The sequence below is a fragment of the Mytilinidion resinicola genome (assembly GCF_010093595.1).
Source record: "Mytilinidion resinicola strain CBS 304.34 unplaced genomic scaffold BDZ99scaffold_19, whole genome shotgun sequence".
NCBI lineage: Eukaryota > Fungi > Ascomycota > Dothideomycetes > Mytilinidiales > Mytilinidiaceae > Mytilinidion > Mytilinidion resinicola.
In genome coordinates this window covers 371,522-392,850 of record NW_022985455.1, presented here as the reverse complement: position 1 = coordinate 392,850, position 21,329 = coordinate 371,522, and the positions used below count along the sequence as shown (strand labels likewise).

General features: G+C 51.7%; 6 protein-coding genes across 6 annotated transcripts; 3 read left to right on the top strand and 3 right to left on the bottom strand.

Moving 5' to 3' along the window:
- Positions 1 to 2,386: 2,386 nt before the first annotated feature.
- BDZ99DRAFT_511233 (HlyIII-domain-containing protein) lies at positions 2,387 to 3,498 on the bottom strand (the record flags this gene model as incomplete). The annotated part of the gene is made up of 1 exon (XM_033724530.1): positions 2,387 to 3,498. Exon 1 carries the CDS (start codon positions 3,383 to 3,385, stop codon positions 2,387 to 2,389), a length of 999 nt encoding a protein of 332 aa, XP_033572132.1. The 5' UTR covers positions 3,386 to 3,498.
- A 224-nt stretch (positions 3,499 to 3,722) lies between these two features.
- On the bottom strand, positions 3,723 to 5,345 carry BDZ99DRAFT_450733 (repressible acid phosphatase). The gene is made up of 2 exons (XM_033718180.1): positions 4,727 to 5,345; positions 3,723 to 4,674 (listed from the first exon to the last, which is right to left on the bottom strand). Exons 1-2 carry the CDS (start codon positions 5,327 to 5,329, stop codon positions 3,934 to 3,936), a joined length of 1,344 nt encoding a protein of 447 aa, XP_033572131.1. The 5' UTR covers positions 5,330 to 5,345; the 3' UTR covers positions 3,723 to 3,933.
- Positions 5,346 to 6,075: 730 nt separating this feature from the next.
- On the bottom strand, positions 6,076 to 9,336 carry BDZ99DRAFT_502031 (TRP-domain-containing protein). Its single transcript, XM_033723861.1, has 4 exons — positions 8,501 to 9,336; positions 7,669 to 8,453; positions 7,117 to 7,617; positions 6,076 to 7,067 (listed from the first exon to the last, which is right to left on the bottom strand). The coding sequence occupies exons 1-4, from the start codon at positions 8,886 to 8,888 to the stop codon at positions 6,450 to 6,452; spliced, it is 2,292 nt and encodes a 763-aa protein (XP_033572130.1). The 5' UTR covers positions 8,889 to 9,336; the 3' UTR covers positions 6,076 to 6,449.
- Positions 9,337 to 10,494: 1,158 nt separating this feature from the next.
- BDZ99DRAFT_396492 (serine/threonine protein kinase) lies at positions 10,495 to 11,611 on the top strand (the record flags this gene model as incomplete). The annotated part of the gene is made up of 4 exons (XM_033715993.1): positions 10,495 to 10,595; positions 10,647 to 10,922; positions 10,960 to 11,185; positions 11,240 to 11,611. 4 exons carry the CDS (start codon positions 10,495 to 10,497, stop codon positions 11,609 to 11,611), a joined length of 975 nt encoding a protein of 324 aa, XP_033572129.1.
- A 502-nt stretch (positions 11,612 to 12,113) lies between these two features.
- Positions 12,114 to 14,182, top strand: BDZ99DRAFT_502029 (uncharacterized protein; the record flags this gene model as incomplete). Its single annotated transcript, XM_033723860.1, has 3 exons — positions 12,114 to 12,360; positions 12,419 to 13,479; positions 14,106 to 14,182. Exons 1-3 carry the CDS (start codon positions 12,263 to 12,265, stop codon positions 14,180 to 14,182), a joined length of 1,236 nt encoding a protein of 411 aa, XP_033572128.1. The 5' UTR covers positions 12,114 to 12,262.
- Positions 14,183 to 18,993: 4,811 nt separating this feature from the next.
- BDZ99DRAFT_574770 (kinase-like protein) lies at positions 18,994 to 20,645 on the top strand. The gene is made up of 5 exons (XM_033728408.1): positions 18,994 to 19,265; positions 19,318 to 19,640; positions 19,691 to 20,001; positions 20,088 to 20,250; positions 20,313 to 20,645. The coding sequence occupies exons 1-5, from the start codon at positions 19,018 to 19,020 to the stop codon at positions 20,501 to 20,503; spliced, it is 1,236 nt and encodes a 411-aa protein (XP_033572127.1). The 5' UTR covers positions 18,994 to 19,017; the 3' UTR covers positions 20,504 to 20,645.
- The last annotated feature ends 684 nt before the right edge of the window (positions 20,646 to 21,329 follow it).

Below are 21,329 nucleotides of genomic sequence, written 5' to 3'. Positions count from 1 at the left end.
AAGCTTAGCCCGGGCAATAAGGCGCTGTCGAGTTGGAGTATCAAGATTCGGTTTTCTCCCTCTCTGTTTTTGAGGGGTCCACGGATTCTGGAGAGAGAGAGCATTGGATATAGTTCTGTAAGGCACACCAAGAGAGGAACCGATCCTTCGGTTATTCCAGCCAGCGTATCGAGAGAGGGAGAAAGCAATATCACGCTCTCGGTAGGAGAGACGGGTGCCCGGATCTCGAAGAATAGGATATTGAATTGGCCGTGGATGGTGGCCATTGTTCCGGCGTACAAGATTCGGCATTTTTATGATATAAAATACAAGGGCCCCTGCCGTTGTTTTATATTATCTAGCTATTCTGGTGGCTTCTGCAGATTTATAATACGCTTACTGTGGCTAAAACAACGCCAGCGCTAGCAGGGAGCGCCGGCAGCCCGCTCAGGTAGCCCCCTTGTAGCCGTTCCGCTAATCAGATGCGGAAAGCCGTATTGCGTCAGTGCAGGGTTCGAGTTCACGACCTCGCTTAGCTTCCCGAAAGTGGATATCATCTGCAACTGCAGCGATGCCCGCACGAACACTCTGAGAACAGTGTAGCAATACCAAGGGGAGGACTGCAGCCGTGGGAGGACATGGTGAGTACCGAGTTCTGCCAGAATCATATATCTTTGAGAGGCTTCCAAGATGCACGGAGTTCAGAAAGAACATAGGTCACGAGCTGGGGCTAAGTCATGTGCTAAGGGATGTCCTTTCTGGTATATAAAGCCGCCGTTTCTCCTTGAGAGAGCATCAAGGACTCATTCGCTTAGAGCCAGTACAAAAAAGACATGGCCAGACTACTATGTGGCACTTTTCTGCTGGAGGGGTGGCGGTGGAAGTTTGCAACACAGCTCAATTGTTAGACGCATGGTGCGGTCTGGGTGGCGCTTACTCCGCTCCCGTTGACGATGCTCGTCTCGAGTCATAACAGCTAAGCCAAATGTCTGCAATACACCGATTGTAATTACCTCTATCCCGAAGAGATTGTTTTCCATCATCCTCGTCAAGCGTTGGAGAGCATCAGATCATACAACGGTTCGCCACATTCCGCATTTTCCTGCCTGAAGTTTGATCCCTCGGAACCCACATCGACCTCCATTATACAGAAGTCTCATGACTGTTGAATCCCAAGCCAAACTCCCACGAAGCCATGAACTTGTGACAAATACTTTGTTGAATCCCAAAAACCAGGACTCCCACGGAGCCATGAAGTCGTGACATATACTTTCTTGTACCCCAACCCGCCCCTCCAACTCCATGAAGATCCCACTCCTCACAACGAAGAAGAAGTTTTATACCCCCTCCACCGCCAAGACCCATGACGAATCACGTGAAATTGGTGTAGTCACGAGTTTCTACAGGAATGACAAGCACCGGCGACCATGCTAGCTGCCAGGGTGAATAGACCGGAGGTGTCGGCGCCGTGCTTCGTCATGGCGACTAGAGTTTGGGCATAAAATCTCTCAAACGAACGGAGGTCAGACAGCCAGAGGTCGGGGTTCGTTTTGATCTTCAAAGGAAAGAGTGTGGAAATGTATGGAGGTGTGCTGGAAGGCAGAGATGATACGACGGAACGGATCATGTTCAGCATTCCAGCTATACAAGTTGCGATGGATGTGGAGTCGGATGGTTGGGGTTGGAAGGCAATGGAGGAGCGGTGGTGCGGCATCGAGCATCAACGCCTATCTATCGCACGTACCTTTTGTTCATGGAAGTTTGCGAGTGGGTCGGTGCTCGGTGCCGCGAGGTTGAAGTGTGATGATCGTGGGCGTTGGAGGGAAATGCTGGTGGTGTGCATCTATATCTGAGAGGAAACTTGACTTCTGATGGGCGTTGGGGTGATCTCTATTATGTCTTTCAGAAGAGTCTCTTCACCACTAGACTCGTTCGCTGGCCCGACTTTCCCCACTCCCATTTATTTGATGGGCTAGTGGGGTTGAAAGTCCGGCCCACAGCGTTGCGAGAATGAGCATGTTGAACTACTTCCTCCATTCGGTTTTCAATGGTTTATTGTTAAAGAAACAACAGCCGCCTCTTCCTATGAAGAACTCCAAGGCCGGGGAAAGTAAATTTTTTATAGGCGAGATTGATGAGTGATTAGGTCATCAGGTGGAGTGCACATGACTATTACTTTTTGGGATGACGTCGTCAGGAGGTCGGCGAGTGGCCGAAGGGGAATATTGGTACTCCTAGCGAAAGAGATGGGAGGCGTTATAGAGATCATAAAGTGGATATGCACTGTAATAGCGATCTAAATCGCCCAAGACTTGAAATGGGTATACAATAGAACACAGCCTATGCACCTCCTTTCCAAACATTACCACCACCTAAACCTTCTCTCTACTCCTATCCAACCCAGCCCTTAAATCGCCGCACACCCCCCCAACCCCTCCCCCCTCCCAACCCACCCCCAAGCATCCCAAACACCCCACAAATGCACACACGCCCCAACCACGACCAAACAATGAAAAATCTGATGACTGCCCCCCAAAACATCCACCCACCTCCCCTTCCCCTTACCCCCATACAACCCCCAAACCCACCTCTCGGGCCACCTCCCCGCAAAGAACCCGGCCCCAATCCCATACGCCACGCCCTCGCCCAACCACCACCGCATGCCGCTCTTCCCCCACATATCCGCCCACCCATACAACCACAGCCCATGCGCAATCGGCGCAAACCCGCTGAGCGCCGTCGCCACAAACGCCGTGGTGCGGACGGCGCGGCAGCGCGGGCCCTGCAGCTGCGGGTGCAGGATCAGGACGCCCGTGAGCAGCACCAAGAAGGCGATCATGGCCCAGTAGAGCAGCTTGAGCGCGGGCTCGCAGTAGAAGCCGACGTGGATGCCCGAGACGAAGGAGGCGAGGATGAGCAGCAGGATACCCGCGTAGTCGGCCAGTAGCGCCGCCGCGTTGATGGGCTGCGAGTGCGACATGCACGTGTGGTACGTAGCGGACAGGGAGAAGGTGGTGAGCGCCGCGAGCAGGTTGAGGGTGAAGATGGCGCCGTCGAGGGGCGTCGAGGTGGGGAGGTGCTCGCGGAGGAGGGATTGGGGGTAGGGCGTGAAGGATAGGAGGAGGAGGACGGCGGGGAGGAGGTGGGTGTAGATGTTTAGGGTTTCGTTGTGGAAGTAGGAGAGGGAGTGGAGGCAGTGCTTGAAGGAGTTGGAGACGGGACGGTAGGCCGTGCGAATGTAGGGGTTGTCTTGATACCAGGGTGGGAGGTCGTTGAAAGAAAGAAGCCGGAGGGGGGCTTGTGGATCCAGAGGTCGTGATTGGAGCTTCAGAGACTCTTCTGAGGTCCTGGAGCCAAGCCGGAGGAGTATATTTGGCCTCCGGAGGGTGAGGGTGATAGAGGCCATGATTAAGCCGGTACAGAGAGATGATACTTTAGCTGCAAGACCTTTAAAGAAACTCAGAAACCACCATCCCAATCATCTAGAGGAGCATGGCGACAACGGCGGGAGAAGAGAAAAGACATGAAAGCTGGGGTCCGGTATACTTAACGCGGCAGGAAGTGGGCGGATGTAAAATTTGTAAGGGAGGCACCCCTAAATCGGTGAGTAATTTCTGATGATAAGACTGGCCTGGTGAGTGGTCACCGGATGAATCGGATCCTCGGCAACATGCTACAACTGATGATCGGCGCCGTGGTACTCGTGCGTACTCGTGGGTCTTCCGGGCGTACTTTTAGTCATGCTCGGTAAATGTCTAGTTAACCTTGGGCCGCGAGAACGAATTAGAAGCTAAATTAATTGGGTACCTTTGATATCTGAAGCCTGTATCCATGAGAGATGTTAGCACGAAGTATGTATCTTCTTCCACCAATCCCAAGACACAAGATCATTACTATGCCCGACTCTTATTTCTCCGTCCTGAGATGCCGCATTCGTGTCTCAAATTACTGTACCTATGAGACGCCATAAATGCTCAAGATATCCGTCGAATTGGAGTAGTCCACTCCACATTTCTCACCAAAGCCCCCAAGAGTCTCCTCGCGCGACTGCACAAACTTCTGGAACGCGTCCCTCGAGCAGCTCTCCCCTGGTCCATCAGTGCACCCAGGGAGCGGCTGCGGACTCTGGTTTACCAGAACACGATAGTGCTCTCCAACACCGAAGCCATAGCTATCGCATGACAGCTTTTCGATCGCGACATTGGCCAAGAAGGGAATGATGTGTGACGATTTCCACGCACGACGATAGTTCTGAGCATCTAGCGGCATCGTGGCGTTGATGTCGTCGCCGCCCGAGAACGCAGAGTTGTTGAATAATCCTAGTGCTACGAGAACAACGGGAAGTTGTTCACGGTGCGTGAAAGAGACGTAGATATCCTGGGCATCGGAGCTGTTGGTGTCGTCCGAAGTCAATAGGCCTGCTGTAGCATTCAGCCACGGGAATCCAATGGCGCCGGATACTTCGTTTCCATAGCCCGTGTTAAAGTGGTATTGGATGTCGTTGGTATATTCGAATCCGAGCCAGTCATTCGGGCTGAAGACCTCCGGGGAGCAGAATGGTGACGAGCCCCGGATCACGGTCTCATATCCGCATAATTCCTGCATGCCAACGATATCATTCGGAGTGAAGTTGAATGAAGGAGCGAGAGCGTGAAAGCGCTCGATGATGGGTTTAGTGTAGAGTTCTTGGTATTGCTGGACACGAGAGTTAGCTTCGTTAGAAGCTGAAGAACTTTTTCCATCTTACCGCAGACTGCTCACTCCCAGCCGAAGAGCTATAAGCCGGACATCCCTCATACGGCGTGAGAGAGTCCGCACCCTCTTCCTCGCCTTCACTAACCGATACCAGCTCTGTCTCATTGCTCCGCGTAACCAGACCCTCAATAAAAGACTGTGCGCTCTTCTCCGTTCTTTCAGCCGTCGATGTCCACACTTTGCCCGGTGCCTTGAACGAAGGGTATCTCTGTCCAACACTGACACCCAATGTGAAGGCCTCCTGCCGGCCAACCTGTGTCAATTCCTCTATATCCTCGTTCTCGATTGGGGTTTTCCATGTGGATAGGAAAGCCAGTGGGCCAGCTCTTTTCCAGTCGACAGTCGTGTTCTGCAGCTTGGACACGAAGGGGTCGATGAACTCCTCATAGTCAAAGTCGTTGGCCCAGATGGCGGCGTGCCTGACCAGATACGCAGCCCGGGTTGCATTGCATCCTTGCGGCGGTGCCGGGTTGAGAGGAGGGTCTGAGGGCTCGAAGTAAGGTGTGATGCCCGCTAGGTGCTGGAGAGGATCGAATGTGTATGCTGCAAGCGCTGCATTAGCGACTGTGATGGGGAGAACGAGTGAGAGCAGCATGGTCAGGACTCCGGCAACAGGATGAGATGGACAGAGAACGCAGAAAAGCTTTCGGCAGACTTACGTACCTTTAAGCTGACAAGGCGTCCAAGGCCACCCGCAATGGATCGTACCTCGGTCTCGCAATGGATCGTACCTTGGTCTTCTCGCACTAAAACAATTTTGGTACCTTCGTGTTCCTATGACGATGCCCAGGTTGACGATGAGCTGGTGGGCAGGGATGTGTCAGTTGCGGCACAGACGCAGGAACAGAAGATCAATCCTGGCGCACATCGAGCTTTGCGGCGCCGAGTTTATTTCCCCGCCCTGCATTCGATCTAGCTGTTGTGATGAAATTGGACACTTTGGAAAAGAAAATTGAAAGGGTCCTGATCTCAATCATGGAGGCTTGAATCCAGTTCCAATTCTGGGTTTGTTGAACATCTCAATGGCGCAGAGCCTCTGAATCAGACCACAGCCAATCGGATAGCTCCAAGTTCTGTGAAAGACCTCTGCTGAAATAACATCCTGTCCAGTCACACGACCAACTGCACGACTTCCGAGTCCAAAGATGCGGATGATACGCGCAATGCATAACTTAGATACCGCGCGAAGTTGGAAAAGTAACAAAATGCTAGTGCTGTGCCATCGGTTACATATGAGATGAGAGTCCGTCACATGAGTGTTCTTATAATCATAGTAGGTTCTTTATGATGTTCTCATTCGACTAACGGCCAGCCACCCCCCTTCCAGAGCTTCTCAACTATCCAGGAGAAGCTAATGCGCAATCCCTTGATCCATCTCCAGCACAGGCAACTACCAGCCGTGCATGCAGTGTAAGAAGTTTCAGAACCACAAAGATACACCGAACCAAACAATTGAAGAAAAGCAACAAAACAAAAAAAGCCTTTCGTGACGCCTCTTAAACAAGACGGTGGACAACCATTAAAGGGAAACTATGTGCGCGAGGGCCGATGCCGCTGGGCATCGGCCTATGCGGGAAAGCATTTGTACGCCATTTGATATTTCCGTCCCAATCCCAATGCCATGTCGAGGATCGAATAATATTTCAACTACTCTACCGACTCCTTCGGTCTCCCCGATCATCGTACATATCGATGATCTTCTCCTGCTCCTGGCGTCAATGATCATAACCTGCTCCTCGTTGCCACGGGCTCGAATTATTCTGTGCCCGGAAAGCGCCCCCTTGGCTAGTAGCCTCACTCCGGAGGCTGCCTGCCCGAGGATATTGCTGATACGAGTTTCCGCTGGTGCTGTGGGAGCTTTGTACTCGCGGAACTGGGCTGGCACCGTTGCTTCGGTTGTAATACGTTGGCGGTGGTCCGCTAGGGGCTGCTGCTGGCGGGCTTCCGCCTTGGCTGGGGAACAGAGGCATCGATGGATTGATCGGGCTACGAGGTGGCTCGGCTCCAAAGTTGCCCTCTTTAGTTGCGAGGTGGGTGCGGTCCATTGATTCAGAGCTAAGGGAATCGTCATCATCATCGATGCCAGTCCTGGATCTGTGTTGACCCTTGCCCTCGCCGCGGGCTGTAGCCCCAAGGGCATCTAATTCAGTAGTAAGTTGGGTTTGCGACTTGATGAATGAGCCACGGTCATCACGCATCGGGTGGTAGCGGGTGTCCGGGTTCTTGGTGAAGAGCGCAAATCCGGAGGATATGAGAACCATAAGGAGAAGGACGAGAGCGAATGCAGCGTTGTAGACGAAGAAGATGACGCCCATGATACCTGTTGCGAGACCCTAATGCTGTTAGGCTTGAAACAAACAACTTTGGCGTGCGATCACTTACTGGTTGGTTGAAGACATTGCTGAAGACGAGGATAAATATGGAACTGAGGAAGTTGACAGCTGCAATCGCTATGTTGAAACCGTTCGTCTTCTTGTCCATGTACGGTCGGAGGACACTGATGCCGATGAGGAACGAGGCCTCGATCAAGACAAGCGCAATAGCCTGAACGACGCCACTTCCCTGCGCAAGACCGATGAACATTCCCTTGATGAGAATGTAGATCAAGAACGGGACGATAAAGTAATAGGCGGTGGCCTTGAACTGAACATAGAGAAAACCCCACTTGTTGAGAGCGATAGGATCCGAGTAGAGAATGTAGGCGGGGTTCTTGTGCATAAGGATTGAGCGCTGTGCAATGCGAATGACCTTGGAGGATGCCCATCCGAGGATTGCGAGCATGATGACGACGGTGAAGATGGCTAGCACAACTTCAGCTGCCGAGTCCCTAACGGTAAGCTCCCAGAAGCAAATGACAATCATCTGAGGGAAACCAATAAGGATCTGGTGATTTGTCAGTACAGAGCGCGGATGCTATGAAGACTGGAATCTTACAATGCGGAACATGATCCCCTTGAGAACAGTCTTCCAGCCATTTCGGAAATCGGTAAATTTGTCGGACTTCATCTTTCCAGCCTTAACGAGACCTTCGCAGATGAACTTGAAGAGGACGACACAGAAAATAACCAGTAGGACAAAAATAATGAAGAAAGCGTAGGCTGTAAAGAAGATGTTGGTAATCTCGATATTAGCGCGGAATCCGACACGCTTGATACCGTGAAGAACGACACGGTTCTGGTTCTCGGCGTTGGTGGCCGCGCTGTTGCTCCTTGAGTAGACACGTCCGAGAGCCCGAGTGGCGAGCTGACCGATGTTGATGCCGCGTTTCTGCACTTCGACAGACGTCGTCGAGAGACTAGAAAGGTAGGTCGTGGGGGTGCCGCCGGTAGAGCGCTGGTACCAGGTGGCCATCTTCTGCAGGAAACCAACGCGGATTATACCCATGCTCCACTGGAAGTTCTGAGTCCACGAGGCGACAATCGGCGGCTGTGAAACGGCCGTGATACCGAACATAGCTTGAGACTGGAAGAAGCCAAAGAGGGAAAGAGCGTTGGCAGCGACATGAGCGGCAGTGTTGGAGTGTCCGAGTCCAGAGGTGATGGCGGATGCTACTAGTCCAATACCAGCAATCACAGCAGTGACCCATCCGACAGCTTTGTGATCCACAGTCTGTCCATTGGAGAGTTCGGCTTCCACACAGGCAAGCGGCTCGTTGGTATCAGTGCTGTTGATGTAGACCTTGATCGTGGCGTCCAAGTCAGGAACCGTGTATGCAATACCTAGTCGAGTCAGAAGCGTCAGTTGGCAGTAGAACGGGCAATCTCACCAGGAATCTGCTTGATAACGCTCTTGCTGATATCAGGGTAGTTGGAGTTGATTGTAATCGAGCCGGTGTTCATCGGGCAAAGACCCTTCAGAGCGTCCTGCGTGCAAGGGTCGATCTTCTCAGTGATGGCCTTGTAGCCGTAGATGTAGACCTCAGCGACTATGGAGACATTGCCCGCGATAGCAGAAACACCGACGATGTTGAAGGTGAGGGTCCTGTTGTCCGGCGTGAAGGCGACATTGAAGAGGGTGGCGGAGAAGCTCGAGTTGGCCTGGCAAGGGTTGAGAGAATTCGACTGTATTATCCGCTCGGCGGATGACAGGGGGAGGAGGGCGAGGAGGGCGGAGAGGAGGAAGGAAAGGGGCCATCTGGATAGCGAGCGCAGCATGGTGGCGGGCGGTCGAGGAAGTCGAGATGCGGTGGTGGTGACGAAGGCGAGGCCTTCAGGGAGTCGCGGTACCCGTGAAGAGTACGATTACGTGGGACAGGCCAAACCAGCAGCGGTGTCGAGGAATCTCAGCGATAGTATGCGCTCCGAGGATGCGATGGAGATGTAGGGATTCGTGGGTGCCGGTAACGAGTGGAGGGTGGGTGGAGGTTGGTGTTGTTGCCGCGACGACGTCGACGAGGCCAGTAAAAACCGGGAAGCCACGGGTGGTGTGGCAGGCTAGCGTTCGAGAACGATGGTGGTGCGATCCACGGGACTGTCCAGTTCCCAGACGGATGCGCAGAAGTGCAGACTTTCGAGGCAGCCGGGCGACGGTGAAGATGAGAGAGTCTCTGGGTCTGGGGAACGAGCGAGTGTTGGGGTCGACCTTCGGCGCGGTGTTCCTGAGGGGAGAAGCGTCGCAGGCGTGGAGCACGAGGAGAAAGGGGCCGCGACAAGACAAGTCACGGGCTGCTAAATCAGTACACGCGGCTAGCTGCTGGGCACCGGGCGTGGCGATGGAGCTGAGCGTCGGCAGAAGCACGCTGACGGGTGGGCAGTGCAGGATGGTGTTTGAATCCACGTCGCAGAGGCGCCTGCCGGGTGTACCTGAGGTGTAGCAGTGGTTTCTGCAGCCTTTGTTCGCGATGGGCTCCAAAAATCAACCCTCCAGGGCCTCGAAGCCGCATGCAGCCCGGCCCTGCACGACAAAGAGGGCACTTGTGCCTGGCGACTCGAGTGTGGCGGAGCAGAGCTACCCCGGATGATGACGCCAGGCATTTGCTGCAATAATCGCAGAAGCCGGCCCCTGCTGCCCGCCAGAGCCTCCCACGAGCCTATTGATTGCACCCTTCGATGGGCCCTCATATCCCAACACGAAGCACACCGCGACGCCAGAACACCACCCACCAGCGCCGAGAGTGCGCGCGTCGGGCATCCTTCGCCAGCATTTTGCTTCCTCCGCATCCACAGTGATCAACCTTAATCCACAAATCCTGAGACACACGCTTGGCCCGCACATCTCCCGCACGAATCCTCTGCGACCCGCCGTGTTTGAGGCCTGTGTGAGCGGCCTCTTACCGCCAAGCGTTGCTTCGCCGGCGCATGCCCATTCCGAACCCCACCATCATCGCCGCGCGTATACCTCCGACGAACCTACCTCCTCTTACTTCCCTGTTAGGTTAGTGCCGTATCCCCTGTTTGTAAGCATAATTACGTCCGGCTCAACTTCGGCTCAGCCTCTCAGCCTCTGCTCAGGTCGCACCGCCACTGCTCAGGATGCTCACCTTTCTGTCCAAAGTCCGTTGACTAGTCCAATTATAGTGCATGCGGAACTATCATTGCCAGAGTTCTTCAGTTAACTATATGCGAGATACGACCCCAGGGATATTTTGCATGAGGCCCAAAACTCTGGGATAGTCATGCTGTAGCCCAGAATTGTACTGTGCCGCGACCCCAAACCATGAAGGCACTGATCCCAGAAATCCGAGCTTCCGGTGTTCGTCGAATCTCCCCTAACCGCAATTGGAACAGAGTTGCGCCTACATTTCCTAGAAGGGGCTTCAGCATGGCATCTACGAGTGAGTGGACTGGCTCATCGGGACATCTCTACCAGTTCAAGGAGTTACTCCAAGAAAGAGCACATTTTGGGCGGGTGTGTCTAGCGACGTTTGTGCATCTGTGGGCACTCTATCAATAACCTGTACTAAAGCATTGCAGATCCGAAGACGAGAAATTTGTGTTGAAGGATATTCCTGAAGCGATATTTTCTAACTTCAACGATTTAATTCTGCCCCACCTTAGAGACAGCCCTTACATACGGCTCCCATGTGACAGCATCCCGAATCAGCGTGTATTCGTGTACAAGTACTTGGCCGATGACCTATTGAGCCTCATACGCAGAAGTATTTCGATGAAAGCTCGGAGACAAATCCTCAAAGCAGCTTTACGAGGCATAGCGGAGCTGCACAGCCGAGACGTTATTCATCTAGGCAAGTTGACTTCAGCATTGTGTACAGCTCCAAGCTAAGAGTTTTTCAGATGTGAAACCCGACAACATCATGGTCAACTACCACCAAGAGGGCCAAGACATAAGAATCGAAAGCGTCCAAATCATAGACCTTGAAAACGCCGCCTATCTCCCGAAAGGGAGATGCATCAAAGGGATGCTCCCCGGAAACGAAAACTGGCGCAGCCCAGAGGGTCACCTCAAGGGCGAACTCAACAAACCGACCGACATGTTCTCTTTCGGTGCCGTGGTAACTATTTCCAATTTTCGTACCCGCGAAGACCTTTGTCGCTAAAAGCATCAGTGCATCTATGCCATGCTCGGCCGCGTCATCTTCGGTCCTGATGCCGACTTTCAAAAGCACGAGGCGGCGGGCGCACTCCCGGAGATGGTTCGCCTCCAGCGCCAGATATCCTACTTTCCAAATCGGGAGAGTTTCAATGGGCTCATTACGCACCTGGGAGATGATGAACTCAGTTGCCAGGTCCTTGGCATGCTTTGGGATGACCGGGTCGCGGATTATCATTCCTATGAGCCGTTTTCTAGCTGGAAAGACGTCGAGGACTTTTTGTTCCAGGAAGTTGTCGCAGAAATGATGCAGCTGGATCCTGCGAGGCGCATTTCGGCTCAGCAGGCTTTAGGCCACGCTTGGTTTCGAGGGTTCGATATAGATTAAAGGATTAAAGAGGAGAAGTTGCGGTCATGACGAAAAGTATATATGGCGTGTATAGTAGGCTGTAGATTACCGTTTGTTGTGGTGCTGGTTATGTAGACACACCTATGATGTAGCAAACGGGTATGAAGTATTCATAGCTGATATTTTATAAGAGAAAGTATATCTAGTATTAAGAATTTGGCCACTGAGTGGGGGAGTGGCCTGAATCTAGGATATTTGTTAGCCTGCTTAGACTTGCTCAGGGCCGCCAGGGCATGCTCAGGATTGCACAGCCACTAGTTAGCTCAGCTTTACTTAGTCATTGCTCGGTTTAAAACCCTGTACGCTCAGGTTCAAAAGCGGAAATGGAATTTGGTAGGATCAGTTTTGCCCGGGACTATTACTAGTGATTACTTCATCGCTGAATACGGCCCCGCTTTCACCTTGGCGCCCGAGATTGCCGTAAGCCAACACCGTTTGAGGTGGCCGGAGAGCTTTCAGCCCTGCCAAAATTATCGTCTCACAATTCTTAACGACGTACTAGAGGACCTCAAGTGGTGCCAGGCAAGCGTACACGATCCAGAAAGAGAGCTTACTCGAGGGTAGGCATCGTTAAATCAGCTGCTGGGGAGCCTGTAACGTGTGCTTCAGCCTCGATCACATTCATTCACCATGTCAACGGAAAAGAGGCCCTTTGCATATGATGCCGCGGACAGGGCGGCGACGAGGAAGAAATCAAGGGCTTCAGCTCCGCGACCCCCCAATGCCTTGTGAGGCTCTTTACATAATGGCTATTTAGAAAGTCGGACCTTCACTAAACCCTTGTAGATCAGCCTTCAACGCGGCCGAATCGCCCTTCTTGAGGCTGCCGGCAGAACTGAGAAACAGCATCTATGAGCTGGTATTTACAGTGAATCCGATCCACGTCGAACATGAGCGCAAAGACGACCCAGATGTCCGTCGGTCGTACAGGGATCCAGTTTTAGCTCAGGTTACTGACGTGCCCAAATACTTCCGCTTCTATCTTTGTCAGGCCGACATCTCTGAAGCCGAAGCATATCGTCGATCTATAGATACTACTCTGGATGAACGAATCGCCCTGGACGACGAAGAAGCCACCCAAGACCTCCACCCAAACCACTGGCGCATGGGCGACCGCTTCCACATCGACTCCTGCAAAGAACGACACAAAGCCTGCATCCCCCCTCCCCTCCCTCCAGCCTGGCTCTCCGCCCAAACCCAGCTCACCGAACCCCCCAACAAACCCATCTCCCTCAAACACACCCTCACCCTCTCCCTCCTCCGCGTCTGCGCCCAAATCCACACCGAAGCCCACGCCCTCCCCTACACCCTCTCCCACTTCTCCTTCCGCCACGCCGCCGCCTTCCGCGCCTTCCTCTCCGCCCTCCCGCCCCGCCACGGGCCCCACCTAAGAGAATTCACCCTCTGCATGACCGCCGGCGAGAACCCCACCGACGCCGCCCGCTGCGCCCGCTGGAACACGCACCTCTTCGAGTCCGGCGCGCGCGTCGCGCGCCTCCGCGGCCTGCGCACCCTGCACCTCTCCCTCACCATCGCCCACCACGAGATGGGCGCCGACGGGCCGCTGCGCGCCGACCTCGCCGCCCCCGCGCAGCTGGACATGTGGGTCGTCGGGCTGGGGCGGCTGCGAGAGCTGGCGCTGCAGGAGGTGACGGTCGTGGTGACGGATGATCCGGGGAGCAGGTTTGGCATCGATGGCGCGCAGACGGTGAGGAAGTATATGCTCGGGCATTTCCATGGGTCGTGGGGGGCGATGCGCGAGAGGGAGTGTTTTACGGCGGGGGAGAAGCGGTGGTGGGCGGAGAGGATGAGGGGGAGGTTGTTATGGGGGAGGAAGGGGGATGAGGGTAGGTAGTGAGCGGCGTTGGGGTGTTGATGGAAGAGACGAGGTTTGATGCTGTGAGACTGCTCCCTTCGAAAGGGTTGAGATAGCGATAGAGGGGCTTCAGGCGATCACCTATGGAAGGCTGGTGAGGTGAGGTCCAAGCCGAGCGGTGCGCGCGTTTGTTGATTTGGGATGCCGAATTTCAGGGTCCAAGTTCAAGAACCCGATCGTTATAGCTATATCTGTTATACCTCTCCAATGTGCACACTCTCAGACTCCTGCCGCTCACGTGATCTTACGCCGCTGTGGCTGAGTTCGGCTAAGGGTCTCCTCAGGTTCTCACCTTCGCTCACCCGCTGCTTCGCAGTCTCAGAGGGCCCACCAGAAATTGTCAAGTTTTAGCGAAAGAGCCTCAAATCTGTCCCTAGTCCTAAATCAAAGCCCACACAGTTTGTAAACCTCAAAAGCTCCACACTAGGTATTATCGGGAAGGTGAACTCTGTTGTATTCACGAATTCTCTCTCAATACTTGGTGAACCCTCCCTCTACAGCAATCACAGCCAAACACCGGTCCTACATGGAATCGATCAATGAATCCAGCTGTGCCTGTGTGATAGACTCCCGTGCCTCCTTAACATACACCCGTAGGTTATTATACGAGTGCTGGACATCACCGTACCTCTCCTCAATATAATTCTTCATCCAATTCCAGATTGTCTCGATAGGATTCAAATCTGGGGAATAGCCTGGCCAGAAGATGGTAATAATGCCCCTTTCTAACAGTTTGTTATGAACGGTACGGGGCAGGGCCAACAGGAAGCAATCACGAAGAAGGTTGCAGGAAAGACGACCCAGCGTCAGCGGACCTGCGGATCGCACAACAATACGCGGGATAGCATCACGTAACCAGAGGTCATGTGAAGTTCTCTCCGTGCTCTCCATAATCTGCAGGGAGCAGAGAGAGCAGAGAGAGCAGGCACCAAATTGTATGGAGGAAGGAAAGGTATAAGAACACGGTCGTTCGCAACGTTGCTTTCTCTCCTTCGTACTCAACTTATGTTTTAACTTTCAACGTACTGAATCTCAACGGCAAACATACTCCACGAATCTATTTGTTACACACCCTCCGATACTACTGAAGCCCTGACCCGTTCTAACGTCGGCCTTATCATACTTCAACTCTCTTACGTACGAGCAGTACGTACCTTGAGCTCTTAGTTAGTGAGCCCGAACCTGACCGTGCTAACCTCCCTTGGTGTTACTCATTCGACAAGCGCAGCAGGACTACGCTCATTGTCGAAACATCTTTAGGTGAACGAGGAGTTCATAACACAGTTCTTCCTTGGTTGACCCTGCTGAATGCCCTGGGGTACCATTCTGCATGAATTGGAGGTGTGGATTCGTCCTGATCCATCCGTGAACGATAGGAACAATCCTTTCACAGTATGTGATCTGGTTGATGGTGCCCCATTACTTCTCTCAGAAAAGACCTGGTCCTTTCACTCCACCGCTGAAACAACCCCAGAACATCCAGCCCCTTCTCTTTTGTATCTTCTCAAGCACGAAAGTATCATCCAGCTCTTCTCCTGCCCTCCTTGTCACCCACTGCCTTCTGTTTCGTCCTCCTGTCACCCAGGTTTTATCACTCCACAGGATGTTGCACCACTGTTCCCGGGTCCAATTCACATGCTGCTGTGCCCAGCGCGGCGAATTTCTCTGTTTTTAGCATTAAGAGTGTTACAACCAGTAACACCGATAACTCGATTGCTGAGGCATTCGAGACAAGCAGGCAGCAACTGAGGCTTATCACATCCAGCTGGCCCGCCGGCCCTAGGGGAACGAGGTTCCGCCTTAGCATCTTGGACTCGCCTGACTAAGGTCACGTGATAGACCATGAGGATCGATATGATCCCCAGTGATCCCCAGTGATCCCCAGTGATCCCCAGTTGGATCATGAGGATCGGTATGATCCCCGAAGATCCCAAGAGGTTTCACAGGAGTACAGGATGTATATAACCACGGTCATTCCCCCCATAGGAACCTCGTATTCAACTCAAAATTCTACAATACTACCTATTGCAGAGTAACCCGTCTATGCTTGAGACATCTGCTTGTTCCCTGCCTGCATTTCTGAAGACTATCGCACCCCAACGACGACTTGCCCTGTACCTTGCCTTGTCTGAGCACTTGGAAGTTACGAGAGAGACGACCCGTTACAAAGAGGTGGCTTTGAGCGAGCAATGCAGCGAGAATAGCCTCTAGCCTTCAGTACCCTGCGGATGGTATATTCCCCTACTTTGAAGTGGTGGAATGGGCCAATAGCAAGGGCAAAATAGCTCATGAGCCGACCTTGTTTGGGGGAACAGACATATTCCTCAATTTCATCAATCTGTTCTTTGGAAAGTGTCGACTTTTGACCAGTCTGTTTCTTTGGCGTGAATCTGTCAACCAGAAGAGAGTGCTCAGCCTGTCGAAGAGTGATACCAGGTGGGCTGTGATGTCCTTGTGTGTCCATTTGATATCGCGCAGTTTATGGATTTTGACCCGGGTATCACGGTGGAGGTGGCGTGAACTGGATCGCTTCGGTGTCATTGGATTTGGTGGATCTGGCCCCGGTAGATCCTCCATGGTGACCGGATTTGTATCCAGGATAAAAGCTGCTGGTGTGGTTATTGTTGTTAAAACAGCGAGCATTTTGATACATACAAACCAGGGTTGTGATTGGTGTTTTGAATTTTTTCCTACCTGCTAGCGCGCCCTACCCACAAAAGATACGCCTGACACCGTAGTAGGGGCAGAATACATAGGGGAGAGTAAGATGAGGAACTAGACCTTGTATGCGCCGAGAGGCGTGCCGAGAGGCTTGAAAAGGATTGAAAAGGATCGGAATTGATTGAGAACCTTGGTGTTGATGGAGCATACCCCCGGGGTGGGGGTCACGTGCTCACGTGTGTTGAGTTGGTGATAAGTTGAGGTATAGCCTCAACCCGCGTTCCACACATCCAATACTACTGAAGCCTACCTTCCTTCCAACGTCCGCTTATTCACACTCGAACCTTGTGTCACGTGTTGGCGCGTGATGCAGTACCCAGCAGGAGAGTAGGGCTTAACCATCCGGACGCTCTCTTCGAAGTCCCTTGTATCTCAACGATGCCAGAGACGGTCGGAAAGACGGCAGTCAACGTGCCAACCTGCAGTCGCGTGACAGCGCGACTGCAGGTTGGGAATGCGTTTGAGCTACGGGAATGGGTGATAGTAGCCATTGCTAGAATTGGATTTGCAATGCTGGGGGGAGTGATGTAGTGTTTGAGGTGTTTTGCAGTATTGTAAAAATACGTGATAGAAGGCCAGTTTCGCTCTATTAAAACTTGCCGGATGACCCATTGTGACCATCTGATTTAACGAAGGGTTCTCTGGGTTAGTAAGATTCAGCCGAAAGCGATGTACGTCATTGCTGCATTCAAAATTAGTATCGAATAACTGGTATATACTCTATAGTAGCTTCGATGGTTGTTTTTCTTTCCTGCCACAATACTATACGAAGTAGAGTGAACGTCGTCGCTCAAAGCGCTTCACGCATATTAGAAATTCAGAACCAATGTACGTCCTGCAACTCTTCTACGTCCAACGATACATGGAGTAAACGACCTCTAGGTTTAGAAGCCGAGTAGAGTAAAGACAAAGGGCGGCTCTGGAGAAGAGTTTCCTAGAGATCAGGCATGAGAACGCCACATTGCACTTCACATCTTTCCCACGGCATCTTTGCCATGACAAACTCAGGAAAATCTTCTTTGGATCGCGAGTATGGTAATTGCAGAAGTTGACTTTGTAGCTTCAAGGGCTTCATTTTGTATCCGGGCATGAGGCACAGTTCTTCAGATCGCACGTACATGCATAGTACCTACGTGGTCTGCATAGCACACTTCTCCCAATGGAAATATCCTCTATTATACTAAATAGAACTCTCATAAAGAAAACTTATATAAATCTGTTATTCTACGCTCAAGTAAGAAGACTCTGCATTGGTAAAGCTAATTTGATCTAAGATTCTATCAGTGGAGTCTGCACCGCCGTAATCCAATCCTAATCCTTCCACCACCAACGCCAATTCTTTGCTGAAGGCTCTCCTTAAAGCTTCTTGGAGCCCAGAAAACCGCGTTATCACTTTTCCTTGTGGGTTCCATCCTTGTGGACGTGTGTGGACTTCACTTTCGTTCCGGCTGCCGTCTGAAGAGTCAATGATATGACCGATTGAGGATCGCTTGGGTCTGAGTAGGACTTGTGTGCCTTTGCGCCCCTAGACACATCAACAAGTTAGAACGTGAGTGATTATCCTGTAGAGCAATTCGGAGTGCCTAACTTGATAATGGCCACTTTGATGCGCGAGTCCTGTCGCAGGCAGTTGGTTAGCAAAGAATGCTTGAAGAGGAAACGAACCCCTACTTACCTCCGACTCAAGCTCATCGGTAGCTTTTTCAAGAGCGCTGGCCTATCCTTTACCGCTCTGCTTTTCGACATCCGAGAGCTTCACCTTGCCGCCCCATCGAATAAGTCTGGCTAGAGTTCTGTTCATGGTGAAGAGCAACTGGGAGACCTGATAAAGGAAGAAATATGGTAGTTGAGAGGTCTGATGGACTGGGCATAAGATGAGGAGTATGTCGATCGCTGGTTATAGGCGGTGTCAGTACGACAAATGCAGCCCGCTTATATAGAGACATGTCGAACAATTTGGACTATCCTACAGCTCCGAGCGGCTTGAGTATCATCACCTCCTCTCTGAGCCACCCCCCTGTCACTACTCGCGCGTAGGCGATGAGCTAATTTTGGTATAGGCAATTGCTGCGCGCATGAATCGCAACATAGGGAGCGAGGCGGAGGCTGCGCGGTTGAGACGAGGCCTGCACGGTTGCGGCACAGCTTTCTAACACAGCATCCGATAGGTAATGTTGGCGCCCGGAGAAGAATCCCACAGGTATCCGGGGAGGTCCAGCGCCTGGAGAAGACTGCCCGTGTAGCCCTCAGGGGACGTTTATGCATGGGTGATTCTACTGGCTTTTGGATGGGTGATTCTACTGGCTTTTGGATGGGTGCCTCCAACGCGTCCAATGGTGAGTCTGGTTTCGTCAAACCCCCTGGGCTGAAGGTTTCTCGAAAATGGTTGGAAACGATTCTTTGACTCGATTTATGAGCTACTATCAGATCTGGGATAGCCAGGTTTGATTCAATTGAGTCAGGATCCAAGTCGGGAAGCCCGAGATCCTAAGCTCCAAGAAACTTCGCCTAGGGGCCCTTCTCTTTGCCAAAGTTATGCCAGACCATTCATAAGTGCCAAGAGAAGCTGGAGTACTCGAAGTCAATTTGGGCGAGCATCAACAAGTAAGTTTGTGTGTGGTAGCTCGGGAAAATGTGGCTGGAGCCGAGCTTCTGTAGGTTCCATGCAGGTGGTGTTCACTCAACGGATTAGTCAGCGGCAACCGAGGCTGGGGCTCCTGCGGCTTTGGTCTTGACCCTGTCCTGCCATTCCTTTCTTGCTTGTCTTTCGTTCCATCACTCGCTTGCAATGAAAATTTTCCTCAGAGGTGTTCGTGGCTTTACGCGCAGGCCAGCGTCACCTGCACGCAAAATCAGGTCGTCGGGGTTTGCAATTATTGACGAGGCAGTTGAAATCGAAGAAGAGCGGATGCCACATTATAAGACTTCCGTCTACTATCCCGTCCGCATCGGAGACATCTTTCATGATCGATATCAAGTCCTCAACAAGCTGGGGTATGGCGCAAATTCGACTGTGTGGTTCTGTCGCGACCTCAGGTGAGCATAAACCTCGATTTTCAAGCTCACTCTGACAATAAATATACGAAAGGCAGCACAACTATGTTGCGCTGAAAATCTGCATCAATAGCTCTATAGTAAATCGCGAGGTCGAAGTGTTTAAGCATATTGCAGCAACTCGATCAAAGCACAGTGGAGCATCCTACGTTCGCTCTATGCAAGACTCTTTTGAAATTAAGGGTCCGGCTAGTGTCCATCAATGTTTGGTACAGGAACCAATGCTAGCGAGTCTTTATGACCTGCAATGTGCACTAAACCCAAAAAGTTTGACTGAAGCATTGCTTAAGTCGGCGTTGCAGTATATATTCGCCGGCCTTGACTACCTCCACTCCGAAGCCCACGTTGTACACACTGGTAAGTGAAGACCAGGCGCGTCAAAGATATGCAAGCTAATCAGAGACCAGATCTCCAAGCTAAAAACATCATGCTCGCTTGCTCTGATCCAACGGTATTCAAAGAGTGGGAGAGGATGGAGGAGGAAGAACCAAGTCCTCGCAAAGTCGATGGCGATCAAGTAATCTACAAATCTCGTCAAGATTTCGCTCTACGAAAGTATCTGCAAGCTATTGGTCCATGCATGATTGCAGATCTGGGTATGGCCCGTATCGGCAAGCAGCACGAAGGCTTCATACAACCAGAGATATATCGCGCTCCGGAAGTCATGCTTTGTATGCCATGGGGCTCAGCAGCAGATATATGGAACATTGGTGTGATGGTATGTATAAACACTGTTCCTACATCCCAACCTTTAATAACTCCTCGCTGTTATAATCAGATTCATGTTCTAATTTAGATTTAAAGATCTGGGATTTATTCGAAGAAGGACACATGTTCAGTCCTGGAGGCGACAATAGGAAAATCTCCAATGCGCGTATGCTGGGCGAAATGATTGCTCTGCTCGGTCCTCCCTCACAAGAGTTCCTGCGAAGAGCCGACGAGACTCTAGCTTATTGGAATCATGAAGGCAAGTAGTGATCGTGTTGCTTTTCTGCAATTGCTGACTGCGTCACTAATTATTTTTATCAGGCCAATGGAAAGGATTCGCAGAGATTCCGGATTACTCCTTAGAGGATTGTGAAGTTTATCTCGAAGGCGAGAACAAGAAACTCTTCATGTCTTTCATGCGGAAAATGTTGCAGTGGGAGCCAGAAAAAAGGGCCACGGCGCGTGAGCTGCTACAAGATGAGTGGTTAAATAGTTCAACAAAAGGGGTTTGATCGGCCTCGTGGAGTGTTCTGGCATATCTCTCTTGCAGTCCTATAGCCGTATTATGATACATATTCACCCATGAAAAACCGCATCATTCCAACAATTGTGATATTCACAGCTATCACAACTCTGGCTATGCCATGCCATGGGAAAATCTACATGAGCAAACCGCCGCATGCCATGATCCCTTTTCCTGCCCGCTATCCAGCTCCCATGCACACGCCAAGACTCCAAGATGATTCGATGCTTTCTCGGCGAGCCTCCCAAATGACCAGGACGAAAATTTTGAATGCAAGAGCAAGGGCCGATTCGCAGCAAGGGACACCTGTGAAGTGCGAGAAACGATGCGACGAGCGCATGGTATTGCGCCGCGCATACCTGCTAACAATCAAGCAAGCAAATAATTAGCCCTATTGCTTACTTGATTGCCTAATTCTCAGCGTCTTGCTTGCTTGTTACTTGCTTGGATCCACTTATTTGCAATTAATTTAATTAATTGCGAATAAGCCAGAAAAAGGTGCCAAGAATTGGCCGGAATTGCTCTTTCTCTATATTTTAGTACTGTATCGTATAATATACGTTAAGAGCTTTCATTTGCACTTACTCCGCAGTGAATAGCTATACAAACGTAGGTGTAGTGGAGAGAATCGTGATATCCGATTTTGAAGTCCTCGGGCGGCGCCGAGGCCGTGCAGAGAGGACCTCTCTCCACGCAATTGCGCAGCCCCAGATTATCATGATAATTCCAGATCCGTACGTGCACCTACTATATTGAGGCCGTATATTCGATCGCGCGCATAAAATATCGTGAATTCGTGGTGGTTGAGGAGTCGC

Excerpts from the sequence above, each read along its gene's own strand:
- BDZ99DRAFT_450733 (XM_033718180.1), bottom strand. The coding sequence starts at position 5,329 with ATGCTGCTCTCACTCGTTCTCCCCATCACAGTCGCTAATGCAGCGCTT. Across the intron at positions 4,675-4,726 it reads CTGGGAGTGAGCAGTCTGCG|CAATACCAAGAACTCTACAC; the intron begins GTAAGATGGAAA and ends TCTCGTGTCCAG.
- BDZ99DRAFT_502031 (XM_033723861.1), bottom strand. The coding sequence starts at position 8,888 with ATGCTGCGCTCGCTATCCAGATGGCCCCTTTCCTTCCTCCTCTCCGCC. Across the intron at positions 8,454-8,500 it reads CGTTATCAAGCAGATTCCTG|GTATTGCATACACGGTTCCT; the intron begins GTGAGATTGCCC and ends TGACTCGACTAG. Across the intron at positions 7,618-7,668 it reads AGGGGATCATGTTCCGCATT|ATCCTTATTGGTTTCCCTCA; the intron begins GTAAGATTCCAG and ends ACAAATCACCAG.
- BDZ99DRAFT_574770 (XM_033728408.1), top strand. The coding sequence starts at position 19,018 with ATGAAAATTTTCCTCAGAGGTGTTCGTGGCTTTACGCGCAGGCCAGCG. Across the intron at positions 19,266-19,317 it reads TGGTTCTGTCGCGACCTCAG|GCAGCACAACTATGTTGCGC; the intron begins GTGAGCATAAAC and ends AATATACGAAAG. Across the intron at positions 20,251-20,312 it reads AGCTTATTGGAATCATGAAG|GCCAATGGAAAGGATTCGCA; the intron begins GCAAGTAGTGAT and ends TATTTTTATCAG.